An 18165-nucleotide genomic window follows, 5' to 3' on the forward strand; every position below is an offset into this window, starting at 1 on the left:
TATTAGGCTGAATTTGGATTTCTTGGTATCTGTTTGAAAATTAACCTGTTGGTTTAGTGGAAAGAGTTTTAACCTTAATCAAATCTCAGCTGTACTATCTAGTGATGTGACATGGTTAAGTCATATAATAGTCTCCGAGCTTGTTTCTTTAGCTATAAAATGAGAACGAAAATTACACTGATCAAAAAGGTAACTTGTATTTGAATGGTATCTTGGTGTTATTGCTAGTGTCTTTAACACAGTACTTATTTTATCCTCTATCACATATTTTTAAGTACAGATGTCTTTAAACGATATTTTCCATAATGTACACGTGATGTTTGAGCAGACATCTTAATAGTGGGCCACCTGACATTTTCAGGGACTATGAGAAGATGACAGTGATAACTTTTTTATTTGAGCCAAATGTCCTTAATTCTAGCATTAGACATAGTGAAGTATCATAGAGTTGAGCTGCATAGCCATGAAAAAATTAGCATGAACCCCTACTACAAATGTCTTGAGAAGTCTGTATTCTGTGCTTAAATATCTGATGCTTATTTCTATGTAGGTTTTGTATTGACTGAATCAACACTACCTGTTTCACAAATAATGTATCTCTATTTAATTCTATAAATTCTGTTTGTTAAAAGTGTTTGGCATGTGGTATCCAACCTCTCTTGTTTATATATGCTTGAATTTTATTTAAGTTTAAATTTGTTTCCATTCAAGCTATATTTTCTCTCCCCTTTCTTACGTGTTTTTATAATTGTAGGTCGCTGTCTCCATTAAAACCTTTTTCTTGAAAGACTTAAAATAGACTGTAATGCTCGGCAGCTTTCGCAGAAGTTACGACAAGAAGGGGACATTTATAATGATTTAATTCAAATTAAGCAAAGTAAAAAAAAAAAGAAGCAAGACAGGGAAAATGAGGAATACTCACTTGAGCATTCCCCAAAAGAGTAGGAAAGCTCCAAAGGTAACTGGGGGGAAACATGCTGAAAATGACAATACAGAAATAATGATTTGATATTCCAAACAGCTTTAAAACTCCCCACATCTTTTGAATATTGAGAATTTTACAGGTGGTGGCTATTAACTCATTTAGTCTGTTCCTCCAGTGATGACAGTTTTCTTTTTCAAGATGATGATTATTCTCCACCTACCAAGAGACCAAAGAGTAACGAGCCACCCCAGCCGCCAGTCACGGAACCTGCCAATGCCGGGAAACGGAAAGTGAGGGAGTTCAACTTTGGTGAGTGCTTCACTAAATACAGGCCCCTTTTCTTTGATGCTGAACTCTGTGTGTAACTGATAAAAGTTACAGCTTTCTTTAGGGGGATGCTTTAAAATGTATTACCACCTTATAATCTAATCTAAGGGAAACCAGGGACAGTTTGAAGTAACTTGACAAACATTGTTTAAACATAGTTTGGGTTTTACCAAAGCATAAGACATTGGATGTTAATTACAATTAGTAGACTTTAAATCAGAGTTAATGACTTAGTAATTAAATTATTTTTCTTAGCTTGAAAATCTTCTTAAGATATATTTCATACCTTGAGTTTTCTTGTCCTCTGTAAATGCCAGCAGCTAATCTATGCAAACCCTCAGTGGATGATGTAGCTTTTTGAAGGGACAAAATAAAATATTAGTGGCAAATTGTGTTTGTGACCTGTGTTTTAAATAGATAAAATAGATTTAACTTACATACATTTTTAAAAATAACATTTTAATACTTTAACTTGTTATAGTCACAATTACTGGATATAAATTGAATATATATATATATATATATATATATATATATATATATAGAGAGAGAGAGAGAGAGAGAGAGAGAGAGAGAGAGAGAGAGAGAGAGAGCAAGCTTACATATACTTATATTGTTTTAACACTGGATTGTAAATTGCAGCTATATATAAAGTCTTATTTCCATACACAATAGACATGATTTAGAAAGTTTCCTGAGTGACCTCGGAGACCTCCGTCCTTTTTTTTCTCGATTTTGTAGTGTTTTAGTCTACTGAACTTGACTGCCCTCCCACTTGTCAGAAATTATAGGGCTAAAAAGAGGTACTTGGTTTGAAGTGTTTCAAAAATAAACTTGAAAACATCCTCTATAATGTCTTACTGAACCAATTCTAAGAACCACAAAAAAGGAAAAAGTTCTTAGGAAAGCAGTAAAATTATAAAGATGGAAATGGATAATTAAAAATTAGGATGTGTTATGTAGAAAATAAAACATTAGATATTGGATCATCTTAAAAATTTATTAGTGCACTAAACAGGGATTTATTACTGAGATTTAACTTTTCTCTCATTTTTCAGAGAAATGGAATGCTCGAATTACTGATCTACGTAAACAAGTTGAAGAGTTGTTTGAAAGAAAATATGGTAAGTCTAAACTCAAGAATTCTTGTGATATTTTGTTCATAAGCTCTCTAACAATGGGCGTTACTGTTCATCTAATGTGAGCAAGTCCATCTCTGCCAGTGGGTTGTGCCTTATTATACATCTGTCTCCGCAAAGGTCATTGGGTAGCGTCTGTCCAAATGTTAGAAGCTTTCTAGCTTACTACAAAGTTGAGGTAAAGTTTGTTTTCCTCCTTTAAGTCTCAATTAGCATTTCTTTTAAATTTTCAGCGTGCATATGTGGGAATTTATTTATATGTTTGTTGCAAACTCCTGGATCTTGGAGATTTAACTGAAGATTATTTTCTTAGTTTTTCTTAATCTGTTATGTTAAACCGAGTATTCATTTAGATGCCCGTATTTTATCATGATATGTAATTGAGTTTAAGTTAGAGCTCAAATTCCCTTTTATTTTACTATTCTATCCTTTATGTAGTGGTCAAAGAAGCAATTTATTATCATCTGATGGTGTATTTCAAATGCTCACCCAGAAATAGCAATAATCATTTAAAAATCTCTGTTTTACTGGTTTTTTATTGATGTTATTTGGAGGATTCTTTGCAATCAACTGTAAAATTGTATAATACATTGAATTTTAACTTGAAAATTAATCTGTACTGCTGTCTTGTATCACTGAATTTTTCTAAGTGAAATTTTTAAATGATAAACTACATTGGCATTGTTTACTTTAATAAACTTGAAATGCCTATTTCTCTCTTTATCATGGATGATAACCTACCTCTCAAGGAAGATTTAGGATTAAATTTAATAATGAATTCAGTAACTTTTCCTTAATATTTTCAGTTATTTCTTAAGGTTTTCTTAGTGTTTATCCTTCTTTTCAATAGTCAGAGCCTTTTGCCATTGATTTTAATTGTTCCATTTCAAAGCAAAAACTCGTAACATACTCTGTGTGGGAAGCACTATAACATGGTGATTGCCTTAGGAGAAGCTGTTATTGTTAGATGTGAATATGATTTTCAGATGTAGTATAAGAATGTTAAATCTCACTAATGTGTAATATGGGACACTTGAAATTTTAGTACAAATATTAATGTTTAGCAAATAGACTTTTACATAAAATGCCAGCAACAAAGTGGAGCTGTTCAGATGGCCGTTTCTAGGGGAGGAGAGATGGGGGGGAGGCCATAGGAGTCATTTTGGCTTTGGAACCTTTTGGGCAGTGTCAGTAGCACCTCTGCTGTTCTTTCAGCTTACTAGAAAGCATTTTAGTAAGCATTTAGGTAACAGCTGTGTGAATTTAAATGTAATGGAAGCCTTTGTAAGAATACTGGTATCTATCTGCAGTCATAGAAGATTTGGCGTTGCTTTACTTAGTGTCAAAAGGCTGACCTGTGAAATTGTTAATGCTAACTATAAATGTGTCTGTGTTATAGATGAACATAACTGATACTTTTTAGTACCTTTTTATTATGAAAAGTTCCAAACAAAAACAAAAGTAAAGAATACAAAGACTCTCAAGTATCCATCACCCAAGTTCAACAACCTTTAACATTTTACAGTATTTCCTTTCGTGTCCTCTCCTGTCCCATCTCTTTTTGATGCAAGAATATTTTAAAACTCCAATGTCCTAGACATTATGTCATTTCACCTCTCAAAAGTCTGCATTTCAAACGGAGAGTTGGGTGAGAAGAAGGCATCTTAATCTCACATCTGAAAACGTTATCACATCTAAAAACATTTAATACCCAGTGATATTTCAATGTCCCCTATTGACCCTTTATACTTTGTTTAATAAAATCAATGTCTGTTCATTACAATTGATTCTTTTTTAAATTATAGTTGCACACATTATTATATTAGTTTCAGGTGTACAACATATAATGGTTTGACCTTTATGTCTTACGAAGTGATCGCCGTGATCTGTCACCGCACAAAGATATTACAATATTCACTATATTGATTCACTCCCCATGCTTTGTGACTTTTGTAGCTGTTGCACTATTTTACTCTTGAGTATATAAATCTTAGCACAATTTTTATAGTTAAATCTTCTGCGTCAGTTATATTTTTAAAAATCAGTTTTATACTGTTTTAAAAACACTACTTCTCTTCCATTGCACACTGTATGTATTAGCTAATATTAACTGGTATGTTTTTCTGTGTTCACTTGTGGTTCAGATTTCAACAGAAAGTCTGGCTGTGCCTACATTACCTCAAAATAATACATTGGTTCACTGCAGATTTGGTTAAATAGAGCATTGGCATCTTTGGTGTTTCCTTTTAGTTTTTTGGTACTGTTTTTCTTCTGATTGGATTATAATTAACATAAGTAAAGATAAAGTTACAAAAGTTAAGAGCAATACATAGTCAACTATTATATTCTTTTCTGCAAACTGTGCTTAATCTTTGTCATTTAATATTTTTCTTTTTCCTCTTTTTATCCTTGAAGCTCAAGCTATAAAAGCCAAAGGTCCTGTGACGATCCCATACCCTCTTTTCCAGTCACATGTTGAAGATCTTTATGTAGAAGGACTTCCGGAAGGAATTCCTTTCAGGAGGCCATCTACTTACGGAATTCCTCGCCTCGAAAGGATATTACTTGCAAAGGAAAGGATTCGTTTTGTGATTAAGAAGTAAGATTCTTTGGCTCTTTTCTGTGCTCCTGATTGGTGCACCTTTTTTTTTTTTTTTTATTGTTGACAAATAATTCATTAACCATCAGCGCTATATTTAAATTAAGTGTGAATTATTATATATTGTTTTATTTTCCACTTTTCAGTGTGTCTGTGTGTAAGATTTTGTCAGTCATGCCAGAGTTGGCTTTTGGAATACGAGCATCTAATTTAATTATACTCAAGGGTCCAGATTGTCTTTTCTTTTTAAACTGATCTTGATGACTGAATATTAATAAGTACTACTAGTTACCACTTTTGCTCAATATTACCTTGTTAATATTTAGAACTTTTTTTCACATTTCAGACATGAACTTCTCAATTCAACACGTGAAGACTTACAGCTTGATAAACCAGCTTCAGGAGGTCAGTCTCCAGTCTTGTGTCAAATCAAAAGGTTACATATAAGAAACTTACAATGTCAGAATATTGTCCAGTACTCTAGAAGAATAAACTCATTTTCTTCTTAATAACCCATTATAAATAAGTACCAGCATCACATTTCCGGGTGAACTAAAAGAAGCCTGTCCTACTTCTGAGATGCAAACTTTATCTGGTATAATGTATTGAACAATTTATTACCCAAGCTGAATAATCCATTCAGCTGAATTGAATAATCATTCACCATTATACCCAGGACATAAAAAGATTTACTTCTTAAAGCATATCTAGCCAGTGGTATCATCACGTGTTTGTTAGATGTGTTTTGAAGCAAATTGTGATTTGTTCTCTTGCTTTTGTTCTGGACTGGAGTGGGGTATAAAATGGAAGACGTGTCACTTGGATTTTGTATAATGCAAAGATTGCCAGCAGTCTTATGTACCTAAATCTATCATTGCAAAAATCATCTTCTAGCTGTTCTTAAGTAAATTGAATGAACACAATATGAAATCATAGAAGTAATTTTAGTCAAAACAAAAATAGTACTGCCTAATTTATAATTATAATATATTAATGCTATCAAATTGAGGAAATTTGTATATTTGTTATTCTTACAGTAAAGGAAGAGTGGTATGCCAGAATCACTAAATTACGAAAGATGGTAGATCAGCTTTTCTGCAAAAAATTTGGTAAGTCTAACTTGACCCCCCAGCTAAAGTATATTAAGACTGTAAATACGATAAATATGAGTCACTCCCAGTTTTCTTCTGTTGTTTTCAAATATGTAATTATTATGAAGTTTCAAACCTGTACAGAAGGGGAGAGAACAGTACTCTTCACTGAGTACTGTTTATACAGTGTAGGTTTTTCAGCACAGCGACCTTACCGGTGTTTAGTGTGCAGCTCTGGACCAAGGAGGTCGTCCAGGCAGTGGTCACGGGAGTGCTGGGAAGGGCAGCATGGTTACCAGGAAACGCAGCAGGCCCACACTGTCGTGCCGATCCCGTGCGCTGTGCCTGCTGTGTTGTGTCCCTGAATACTTAGCACACTTAAGTGTGGGTTATCACTGCAGCCTGTTGGTCACCAGAGTCACTCTGTCCCCTGCTTATCCTACTTCTCAGCAGCTTTCAACACGGTCGTCTTTCTTCTTCTTTTTCTTTTTAAAACTATTTTAAACTATTTTTATGGAAAATTTCAAACCTTATTGATGCTTGGTTTCTTCCTGTCTCATTGGCTGTCATTCTCATTCTCTTGATGTCACCTCCCTTTTGTTCATTTTTAAAATTTGGGGAGTGGTTCTCTGCAGCTCAATCCCGAGCCCCCTTTCTCTTTTCTTGTTGTGCCTTCTCTATAGGTGATCAGACTTTGTCTCATGTGTTAAAAATAATACATGGTCTATATGTGATGACTTTTTTTTTTTTTTGGTTTATGCAACTTTACTGAAGAAAAATAAGTCAGCTACTAGCAGAACTATTAGTTGATCAGTCATCCATTGACAACTTGCATCATTTATTCAGTGCTATACTAAACAGTGTGTTGGAAGATAGCTGAATTAATAGCTCCAAGCCTAACAATTTAAATGAAAAGTACAAAATGTTTGAGACCCCATTTTGGAATACCAAGTGTGTTTGGCTTGCAATTTCCAGTCTTTATAGAATAAGAACAGGTCGTCCCTTTACTGACATGCATAAAATGCATCATATTTTCTGTTCTGCAGATGCTATGAATTCAGTACCAATTCTTCAGCCACATCAGTTATGAGCGTTAAGTATATCATATAACCTCATCTCTAACAGTGGGCGGTTTAAACAGGATGGATGCTGCTAGAATAACGTGCTTCCTTTGATGTGACAAGTGCATGTCCATCTCCCTCCCCCTCAGATAATGTCTTCAGCATGTTAGAGCAGTGAAGAATGAAGTTTTAGTCTCATAACCCAGTGAGAGTGAAGACGTTGGCCACATCATACACATGCTCCATTTTTTAAAAGATTCTGAATCTTGGGCAGCTGTTGTCTTATAACTACTTTACAGTTTCCAAAAGCAGTTCATTGTCCAACAGTGGAAGAACTTAAGTCTTGTCAGATGAGCATGTGAATGAATGGAGGGAGGTAAATAAAAAATAAAATTAAAAAATATGAGGTCTGACAGGGGAGCAGCCAGATACGAAAACCAATAAAAGGAACAGTAATTTAAAATATAGTCCAGCTGTAGTGCGGGTTATCCTGACTCTCTGGTAGTATATGTGGTACACTTCCGAGCCCATTCCCAAGATACTCCGTTTGACTTACCGCTTTCTGTTTTACAGGTCCATGCAGTTTCTGGCACTAGGGGGTCACCTGGGTTTAGATCACATAGCTGTGAACAACTAGATAAAACACCATTTGAAATAGTTGGAATAAGAGACCACTGTGATCTTAGAATAACGAGACAAATGCTGCCATTACTGTTAATAATTGGATGATAAATCCTTGTTGTAAATGCAGTCTTATGTGGTTTGAAGGGGTAGTCTGTAGGAAAATGAATTGTCAAAAGAATACACCGCTTTGAGATGGGCTGTCATTAGGACCCACAATTGTGCTTGCTATTGAAACATATCACCCCCAACTGGACCCTCAGACCATTGTGCTGGAGGGTCCCGGGCCAAATTACTAATTTCCTTATTAAATCTGGCTCCTCACTATTTCAGTGTCAGCTCGAAGGTCCGTCAAAACTCTTGGTTATCCCAGTGGCAGGGAAGGATTGTCTCTTAGTCTCACACCTGCTTTGCCAGACACAGGCACTGAGGCCGGGGACCCCTCAAGCAGTGGCCTTGGCTTGCTCCCCACGCAGCGGCTGGTGCCTCTCCAGCCCTGTAGGGCTCACGTGCACGACACAGCCACAGACCTATATTCTGATGACTTTCAAATTTTAGTTTCTAGCCCTAAAAATTTCCCTTAACCCCAGACATTTATACTCACCCACCTGTTTAATACCTTTTCAGACTTCACAGGTTCTAGATAGAGCCCTCGATTTCCCTTCTGCAACACGTTCCTTTCCCAGGCTGCCCAGCAGCACACACTACGCGTTTGTCCAAGCCAAACCCCTTAGGAGTTACCCTTGATCTTTTTTCATTTTCAAAGGCCTCCTGCTGACTGTACGTTTAAAGCATACCCCAAATCTGTACCCTTTTCTTCATCACTGCTATCTATCACTGTAGTCAAAGCCAGTGACACAAAGCAGCCAGATTTTAATCTCATTAAAAATGTAAAATGGAGCTTATCACTTTCCTGCTTTCTAATCTTCGGTTTCCTTTCGTACTTGGAGTAAACTCCACAGTCCCTGGTCATGGCCACCTGCCTTTCTTCTAATATCACCTCATCCTCTATCCCACTTGCTAGACTGACCACGTACTTGTTTTCTTTTTCTCTAAGGTCATACCCTCCTTGAGACTGTTGCATTGGAATGCTCTTACCTCAGGTCTTTTTGTGCCTCTCCTTTTATTTACATCTCAGTTTAAATGTGACCACATTGGAAAGGTCTTCACTGAGTACCCGTCGGACATAAACCACTGAGCCCGCTACAGCTCAGCACTCTTTGGTTTTCCTCAGGGCACTACTGGTTGTCTATTTCCTTGTGCTGTAACACAGTGGATGACAGCCCAGAGCTTGTGTCTTCTTGATGGCTAGAACTGTGCCTGGTCAGATGTGCAGCGAATACGTACTGTATGGATGAGTGTCCTCAGTGCCTTCTAAAGCCCTCAGATACCAGGGCGCCTTCCATTCACATAGTGTGCCTTGGGCCTTATTAAATTATTAGGTTGGTGCAAAAGTAATTGCAGTTTTTGCAATTATTTTCTTTTCAACTGCAATTACTTATGCACCAACCTAATAGAACACTGAGAAGACCATAGGAAGTGCAGGAGTGCCACAGCTGGCATGGGCACAGAAGGCTGCAGTGCAGGGCAGTGTTTGTGGTTGGACCACTGGGTTATCCCGGTGGCAGGGAAGGATTGGCTCTGTGTCACACTTCTGCCAGGCACTGGCACTGGGGCCTCCCCTCCCTGTTCTCACTGTTTCATGAAGGAAACCATTTGAGTTTCACCACAAAAAATGAGAATTCGTGTTTGTCCTATGGTTTCTAAGAGGAGTGCATGGCACTGGGTTTTACAAGTCCCAGTAAACCAGTTTTTAGGTGCAACTCAAGTGGCAGCTACAAACTGAGGTCACTAATTATGTGTTGTTTGCAGAACCCATGTACTTTGACTTACACGGTTTAACTCCCTCAGAATGTAGTGCATCAGGAAAAAGTCAGAAGTTTAAGGTTTTCCTAGTCTTTAATATCCTTGACTACCCAGCACAAATGTAAGACCTTAGTGATAATTTATCTCCTCTTAATGTGGCCAGAAATCAGCTAATGAACAATAAAGAATCTCCACCACTTAAAAAAATCATTATATTTCCAAGACATTAATAGAATAAATCCGATGATGAACATTGTTTATCATTTGAGATGCCACCATAGTGTCATTGTAATTCAGGAGTAGGTGATAGGGTAACGCGTGTCTGCGTGAACAGGCTTAACCTTTGTCCTCACCTTTAGTTCTGGAAGTTGAGCCGGTAAAAGAAGCAGCCAAACCTGTTAACGTCACCCACGCTTGCCAAGCAAGCTGACTTGTGCCTCATGAAAAGATGGAGGCTGGTGACGAGTTAGTGTTCTTAACAGAAACTGGCCAGTGGAAAATTATTTGGCCTTGCATATCAGAGCTGAGAAAATAGGTGCGAGTTCTGGATTGTTGCATACGGACAACCACCTTTCTCTTTTGCTAGTGGCCTTAGGGGCGTCTAGGACTAGAGCAACTTAGAGAGAGATGCCAGCAGGATTGTGGCTTTAAGTTAAGCTTCCTGAAATGGAAAGACGAAAACTTAGATTCTCTACAACTGTCAAACACTACACGTCTTGAAATTTACATTGAAGAAATTCACACAGAAGGCCTTTAAATCTGGGAGGAAAGTCAATCTAACAGTCAAAGAAATGCAAATTAATTCTTCAGGGAGTTACTCTTAAACTATCAGATTGTAGAATATCTAAATGGTACCATACAGAATACAAGGGCAACCTATTTACTGGGGATGCCAAAAAAAATGGATGCCAAAAATATGTATATACGTGATTTGTATTCATCTTTTGTTATCGGTATATATTGACTATTACAATTTTAATACCGTTTTTTCCTGTCTTAAAATGTGGGTACATTTTTTGACACCGTCTGTATATGCTGATATTGTGTAAATTGAATCCTTATTAAAGCTCTGTTTTGATGTGGTTTCAGAGCAAGGATTAGTAATTTCACTTTTACATGTTAAAATTTCAATTGTACTCCTGTTCAAAAGTAGAAAAATAGTACAGTGAATTCTGTATACCCACTTTCGCATTCAGTGATCGTTAAGATTTTTCCACATTTGTTTTGTCGTTTCCTCTTTTTTCCCTTTGTAGGAATATTATAAAGCAAATCATAGGTGTCGTGTCATTTTATTTGCTCAGTGTGCATCCACGAACAGTGTTGACATTTCCTTACACAAGCATGGTGTCATTTATTACACCTCACAGAAGTAACTATTTCTTTGTATCCACTCTTCTCCAGTTCTTCATTGAGTTTCCTCATTCAGCTGGAAAGTATCTTTAAAATTTTTGGTTTGAATATGGATCTAAACAAAGTTCATGCATTTACTTTGGTCGATACGTTTCTTTTCATCTAAATCAGTCTTTGCTTACTATTTTGTTTCCCATTCTATGAATTTTTTTTTTTTTTTAATTTTTATTGGGGAATATTGGGACACAGTGTGCTTCTCCAGGGCCCATCAGTTCCAAGTCATTGTTCTTCAATCTAGTTGTGGAGGGCGCAGCTCAGCTCCAAGTCCAGTCACCGTTTTCAATCTTTAGTTGCAGCCCACCATCCCATGTGGGAATTGAACCAGCAACCTTGTTGTTGAGAGCTCATGCTCTAACCGACTGAGCCATCCGGCTGCCCCTCCGGGAAGCTCAGTGGCAGCTTGTCTTCAATCTAGTTGCAGAGGGTGCAGCTCACTGGCCCATGTGGGAATCAAACCGGCAACCGTGTTGCTCAGAGCTTGTGCTCTAACCAACTGAGCCATCCGGCTGCCATTTTATGAATTTTTTTGAAGAAAGTTATTTCCTTTTAAAATGGGACCCTCATGATATTTAAGGGGAAAAGAAAGTTAATCTCATGGTTGCAGTCAAAATAAAGGTATAGCCGGACGCACGTTCGTGCGCAGGAGTCAATAAAAGGGGATTACCACATTCAGAAAACATGTAGTAGCAAAAATCTGCCTTCATATATTTGAGAAAGTAGTGTTTAAGTTGTGTTTTTTATTGTGTCATGGTTTTCTTTTATTTCTTCCTAAAGATATCAGAAAAATATTTTTAAGGCCTTAGAGCTATTGCGATGGTCTTAGAATCTGGAGAGCTCAGTCTACCACAAGTGACCCTTGACCGGGGGAGGGGGGCTTTACACTTGCACTGGCTGCAGTAACTCTGCTTCAGTAGTTAGTGTATATGTTTCCAGAGTATACTTGGCTTTTTAAAAGTTGATGTGTACCTTGCTTTGGATTGTACCAAACTACGATTTCAACAGAAACTTAGTCTCCTGAATTGTTTCTTTTGCAAAGCTGAAGCCTTGGGGAGCACTGAAGCCAAGGCCGTGCCTTACCAGAAATTCGAGGCACATCCAAATGATCTGTACGTGGAAGGACTGCCAGAAAACATTCCTTTTAGAAGCCCCTCGTGGTACGGGATCCCGAGGCTGGAAAAAATCATTCAAGTGGGCAATCGAATTAAGTTTGTCATTAAAAGGTAAGATTATAATCTGCAGAAACACATTTAATATTGTCTTTAAGAAAAGATTAATTTCATAAAAGTGGGCCTTCTGTTCCCCTCTCAGTGGGACTTACTCTTGCATTTAGAATTAAGGTATTACATTTATATTCGTTTGTTGAGCAAATGTCCATTTAGTACCCAGCACCACCAGATATACATAATGGGGTCCCATAATACCCCTGTCTCTGGGAGGCTTATCGCAGCAGGAAAGTGTCACGGGGCACTTTTGGGGAGACGAGGATAGCATGTAGATTGATCAGTTGCACATAGAGAATGGAGGAAAGGTGTTTGGAGTAAAAGAAATATAATGAGAGGGGGCCGGAAGGTGTCAGAGGTACTTGAATGTTTACCTGAGCACACCTTTCTATGTGGAATGAGTGAGACCTCTTGTGGGCATGGTGTGATTGACAGACTGAGGGTGGCGTGATTGACAGACTGAGGGGGACACCTACACGACCAGTGGAGTAATTATAAGGTTTTAAAGTTGATTTCCCTGAAAATAATTCGGATTTGCATTTTTACAATGTAATTTTGGCTTGAGTTTGAAGGACAGCAGAATGGGTCATTTGGGAGCGGGCAGTGTGAACCCAAAGGCCTGTTGTTAGTAAAGAAGGATTATGGGCGGTGGACTCCAGTACTCGCTTACTGTTTGTATATGTTTGTCAGGACTAACTGTATAAGGGACAGGCAGCTTGAGGATGGCATCGCTAGGTACGTCTAGCTGCATGTGGCACAGTTCATCTGGGGTTTAGAAGCAGAAGGCTGAACTGGTTGGGGGAAAGGTGACTGTTTTGTACAGTTAAGCTTAAACTGCCTTTGAGGACATACAAGCGGTCTCACCAAATCTGTGAAAATTCCTACTTTCAAAATAATCTTGAGTCACCAAAATGGTAATTTTCACTGCAGAAAAAGGCAGAACGAACTGTATTGCAAATCATTGGCAATGCGCAGCTGTGTGGGAAGGTCTTTGAAAAAGGCCTTCCGAGTGCTCTGTTAATCAGCCGTGTTTTTACAGACCGGAGCTTCTGACTCACAGTACTACTGAAGTTACTCAGCCAAGAACGAATACTCCAGGTAAAATAATTGTGAACTTGTGTTTAAAACCTTATCAGATCAGTGTTTTTAAAATGACGGAATTCCTTTTCCTTCCCCACAAAATACCTTGTGGATGCTCAATCCACGCACTTCTTGATTTATCAATGTGAACATAAGTAGTTTTGGGAAAATTAGACCAATAGTGTTCAATTGAAATATAATGTGTGTCACAAAACGTTTGTCATTTTAAATTTTCTAGTAGTCAAATCTATGTTTCAACCTGTAATCAATACAAATACATACATACATGATGAAGGAGTTTACATTTTTCATTTCATTTATTTACATTCTTTATTTGAAACTTCTGTGTGTATTTTACAGTCTCTCAATCCAACTAGCTGTTTCTTTCAAGTGCTCAGTGGCCACATGTGGCTAATGTGTCAGACTATGCAGATTTAGACCTTAATCTTTATTCACACAGACTCTTTTTTAAATGACAAATACTGTAATTCCGGGAGCTACACTGATATCACTGCCCAATAGAAAAGAACTATGAAGTCTCAGTCTCAGTTGTGTAAATAGTTTTATTTTCTTTATTTGAGCTACAAGTCTGCTTCTATTTGTTCCCCCTCTTTTTGTTTATTGTTGCATAATGTCAGAAAAGGGACCACAACTTGTAGATCTTCTACAACCTTAGGAACTTTTGTTGCCAAGAACCAGTGGTTGTTTCTGAATTTGTGTAGTTAATCATTCTTGTAAATACTAAGGTGAACTGTTACACAAGAGGGGGTTATTTGTCTGTACTAAAATACCGATCCTTTAGCTCTTAGGGTACCTGGGGCACCGGGTAAAGGTCAGCCAGTATGCCGGATAGGTTATATAATCTTGTGTTTATCGTGGCATGAAAAGCGGTTGAGAAATACTGAAGTAAGAAAACGAAATTATCCGGTGCCAGGAATCCTGCAGAGAAGGTATAATCAATGGTTAGCTCAGGCTGAGCGTCAGAATTAGCACAGCAACCTCCTCAACACATTTTTGTTTAGGCAGAGAAAATATTGGTGATGACACAGTATTGGTGAAAGTATTGGTGAACATTGGAGATGACACAGACTTGGCTAAGGGAAGGAATGGAAAGAAATATTCCCAAAGACAGAGCTTTATTGTTTATTAGCCGGAACATGCCCAAAGTCTACGTGTGAGTCTTTATTTCTCAAGACACCTCAAATTCAAGGTTGTGATTAATGTGATCATTGCCTTCATTAGGGGCAACTCCAGTAAGTGGCTGCAAACTAAGAATGTGAAACATTTGTCATTGACAAGATATACAGGCACCGTACATGTTACTCCAAGGACTGAGTAATAGCATTTTCAGCAGTATTTGTCTGCTGTCTTCTAGCGTAGATAATTTACAGGCCTGTTGTCAAAAGAAGAATTTCGATACTCTGAATCAGTAACAGTATTTGGCCTTCTATCATTCATAGAAGACTTTGGAAAGAATTCAGGTTATCACTTTTCATTCCAACAAAATGTTTGCTTAGCCTACCAGTGAACCAGACGTTGGTTAGTCTTTTGCTGGGCAAACTGAACTCATAGACTACACGACAGGAGAATTTTGTTAGTCACTATTGCCATCAGCGATGTCTACTTAATTCTTGGCATGACAGTTGTATGCTTAAATACACTGTGTGTACACTTTGCCCTCCATTTGGTCAAAGATATAGGTCTTGTGTGAGGAAGTTGTAGAGCTAGCCGGGTAATTGAGCTTCGAAGGGGGAGAACCAGGGAGGTGTTACTTGGCTCTCGTGAGGAGTAATGCAGAAATCTTTTGTATTAGAGTAGCAGATGCTGGTGAAGAAAGTGTAGGGTGAGGCAGAAGGGTGACTGAGCAACAGGTTAACAGAAGCTCTTTACCTTGGATGAGGAGAGTCTAGATATCGTCATAGTAATAATTCAGATTGGGTTTATACCAGAGGTACTCTGGCTGAATGAATGGTTGAGCTACCATGTTAAATCCTTGAAATGCTAGGTTTTCTTTTAAAGTAAAAGTTGTAAAGTACTTTTACGGGAAAAGCAAAGTAAAAGAAATACGTAAAAAAGATTTCTGAGGCCACCAACTTTTAGCAATATTTTCAGAACTTCTCCAACATTTCCCACTGCCTTTGCCAGCAAACATAGTGGCTTCCACACTTGGTGTCATTCTTGCACTCTCTGCCCTCCCCCCTTTCCTTACCCAATACCTCCATCATCCTCCATGTCCCCAAAGTTGGTGCTCTCCACTCTCAATTTCACCAAACAGGCCCTGATTATCTGTCCAAGGAAGTGACATCCTACACAGCCTTTATAATAGTTTTTTTTCCTTTATTTTAAAGTTACATTTCAAAGGGGATGGCTGTCTTATAAGTAAGGGGTAAGGAAATAAACCAGTCTGTAGACTTGAGTGATGTTAAGTGACAACTCCTAATCCCTTTACCATTTATTTCTTGCTGTGATTAGTGAAGTGTTGCTTTGGGTGGATTTCTAGGCATGTACCTGTTTGATAAAACAAGCAATGCTTGTATAGAAAGCAGATACAAGTGAAGTGTTGTGGCTGAACCTGGTGTAGAAGGCTGGAGCCTTAGACAGCTGGTCTCCCCAGCCCCACACGATTCTCTCATGTGACTCCAGGGAGGAATGTTTGAAAACCACTCATTTAGAGCACTCTCATGAACAAGTTCTTGTTTATTTACAATGTGAACTTCAATTTGAATTCTGTCTCCCTCCGTTCTGGTATTTGACAAGTGCAGGAAATCATTCTCTTCCTTAAGACCCAAAGTTTTGTTCTTAAACAAAATCGATTTTGTGCATCAGTGTTTTAAGTGCATCCCTGGATTGTACACCTAAAACTAATATAGTGTTATTATGTCGATTACATTTAGAATTTTAAAAAAAGAGCATCACTGGAAAGAACATCTGATCTAATTTTGTGTTAACACCAGTAAGGAGCATTATTAATTACATTTATTTTTGCTTTCTAGTAAAAGAAGATTGGAATGTCAGAATTACCAAGCTACGGAAGCAAGTGGAAGAGATTTTTAATTTGAAATTTGGTAAGTAAAACACAGTGGTTATGTCTTTATTTAAAAATAAATGAAAGGCAGTGTTGTGAATGAAGTATAGCAGTTCAGGACCTAAAGAAGGAAAGTCTCAGAAACTGGGTTTCAGTTTACTTCTGCTACTGAATTGGCTACTTAAACCAAGCAAGTTAATTTGGTTTCTCTTGGATTCAATTTTCTCATGTGTCAAAATGGGAGAGGAAGGGAGGAGTTGGGGTAAATCTCAGTTCCACTGTCTGTACTTCTCATCTGGCTAACACCATATGGCAAATAGGTTTCACCATTTGTTTCAACTTAGATTTGTTGACAGCGGTTTCCTGGAGCGCTGTCTTGAGAAGGATTCTGAGGAGGCTCAGCAAGAGTGTTTCAGTTGATTGGGTGTGTCTGTCATGGAGAAGGAAGTAAGGAGTGGGAGTGATAGCAGTATTCCCCGGGGTGTTTCCATCTGTCATTTAATACCTGGTATTGACATTTGTGTCCTAGATCAGGAAACTTAAATACTCTGCCTTTCATCTTTCTAACGTGATGAGTTCTGCTTAGCTACATCATATGCAACTCTTATTTTTTCAATAGCAAACTTGCGTCTAGATGACCACATAGGCTGGGTAGGTGCCATTTCAGTGTGGAATGGCTGTTGTTCGTTTCTGCCCAGAGCACAGAGATAATTTTGGCTAATAATAGAATTATCCTTTTGATTGGAAGTGTTAAAATGTTCCTGTTAAAAGTACTTATGTTTTAGGCTTATTCTTCAGTTTGGTGCAATATACTAAGCAAAATGCCTTCATATAAGTGGATGTTACTAGATTGTAGGGAACTTTTACATAACATATTTGAGAATGCCTGGATGTTAACTAGACTTTATGGTGATAATTTTGCAATATATACAAATACTGAATCATTATATTGTACTCCAGAAATTAATATAATGTCATATGTCAATTACACATAAATAAAAAATAATAAAAAGATTATGCTGTCAAACAAAAATAAAAGATTGTAAAATTTTACCTTCCATAAGTTATGTTTTCTTACAATTTCAGCTCAAGCTCTTGGACTCACCGAGGCAGTAAAAGTACCATACCCTGTGTTTGAATCAAATCCTGAGTTCCTTTATGTTGAAGGCCTGCCAGAAGGAATTCCCTTTCGAAGCCCTACCTGGTTTGGAATTCCACGACTTGAAAGGATTGTCCGTGGCAGTAATAAAATCAAGTTTGTTGTTAAAAAGTAAGTTCTATTTGCCAACGTAGTCATTTCTGGAATTAGAATGGCAAAGTTATATTTCTATGTAAATTATTTTCTAGCTACACATGTCAGCTAAGGCCCTGACATCAAACGCGTAGCTCTGAGCTGGAGTCCCGGTGTCATCCATGGCCTTCGCAAATGAATTCTGTCCCCTGTACTGATGGTTCTTTGTTAGTACAGCGAGAATTGTACCACCTGCCTCACGGTGGTGGGGGGAAGTCGGTGAGAGACACTGACGTCTCCTAGTGTTCCAAAATACTTGAAAGGAGGGTGAAAATGCTGATTTTTGACTTCTTAATTATTCTTGGTTAAACTTGTGGGCAACTGAATTTCAGTGATTAAGTTCCTTATTTACAAGTCTCCAGAATTTCAGGAGTTGAAGACATTAGTGTTAATTTTCATTTTCAATAAAGAAGTTATGTACTCTTCCTAAAATCATTTAGCAGATAGGTATGGATAGGAAAAGGGAGGGTTTTTTGGTTTTGTTTTTTGTCCAGAAACATAGACATTATT

At 37.7% G+C, this 18165-nt stretch overlaps 1 protein-coding gene across 13 annotated transcripts in view; it reads left to right on the plus strand.

Moving 5' to 3' along the window:
* The window catches only part of GTF2I (general transcription factor IIi), a 94285-nt gene that overhangs the window by 60367 nt on the left and 15753 nt on the right, over nt 1-18165 (plus strand). For all 13 annotated transcript variants that reach the window (XM_074328439.2, XM_074328445.2, XM_019754947.3 and 10 more), the window contains 9 exons: nt 1124-1234; nt 2311-2376; nt 4807-4990; nt 5337-5395; nt 6028-6099; nt 12076-12259; nt 13299-13357; nt 16333-16404; nt 17451-17634. In XM_074328439.2, coding sequence (XP_074184540.1) covers nt 1124-1234; nt 2311-2376; nt 4807-4990; nt 5337-5395; nt 6028-6099; nt 12076-12259; nt 13299-13357; nt 16333-16404; nt 17451-17634 — 991 coding nt within the window. The remainder of the gene's footprint in view (nt 1-1123; nt 1235-2310; nt 2377-4806; nt 4991-5336; nt 5396-6027; nt 6100-12075; nt 12260-13298; nt 13358-16332; nt 16405-17450; nt 17635-18165) is intronic.

This window comes from Rhinolophus sinicus, chromosome 3, assembly GCF_057876585.1.
Source record: "Rhinolophus sinicus isolate RSI-liver-muscle chromosome 3, RSI-T2T, whole genome shotgun sequence".
In the NCBI taxonomy this organism is placed as follows: Eukaryota; Metazoa; Chordata; class Mammalia; order Chiroptera; family Rhinolophidae; genus Rhinolophus; species Rhinolophus sinicus.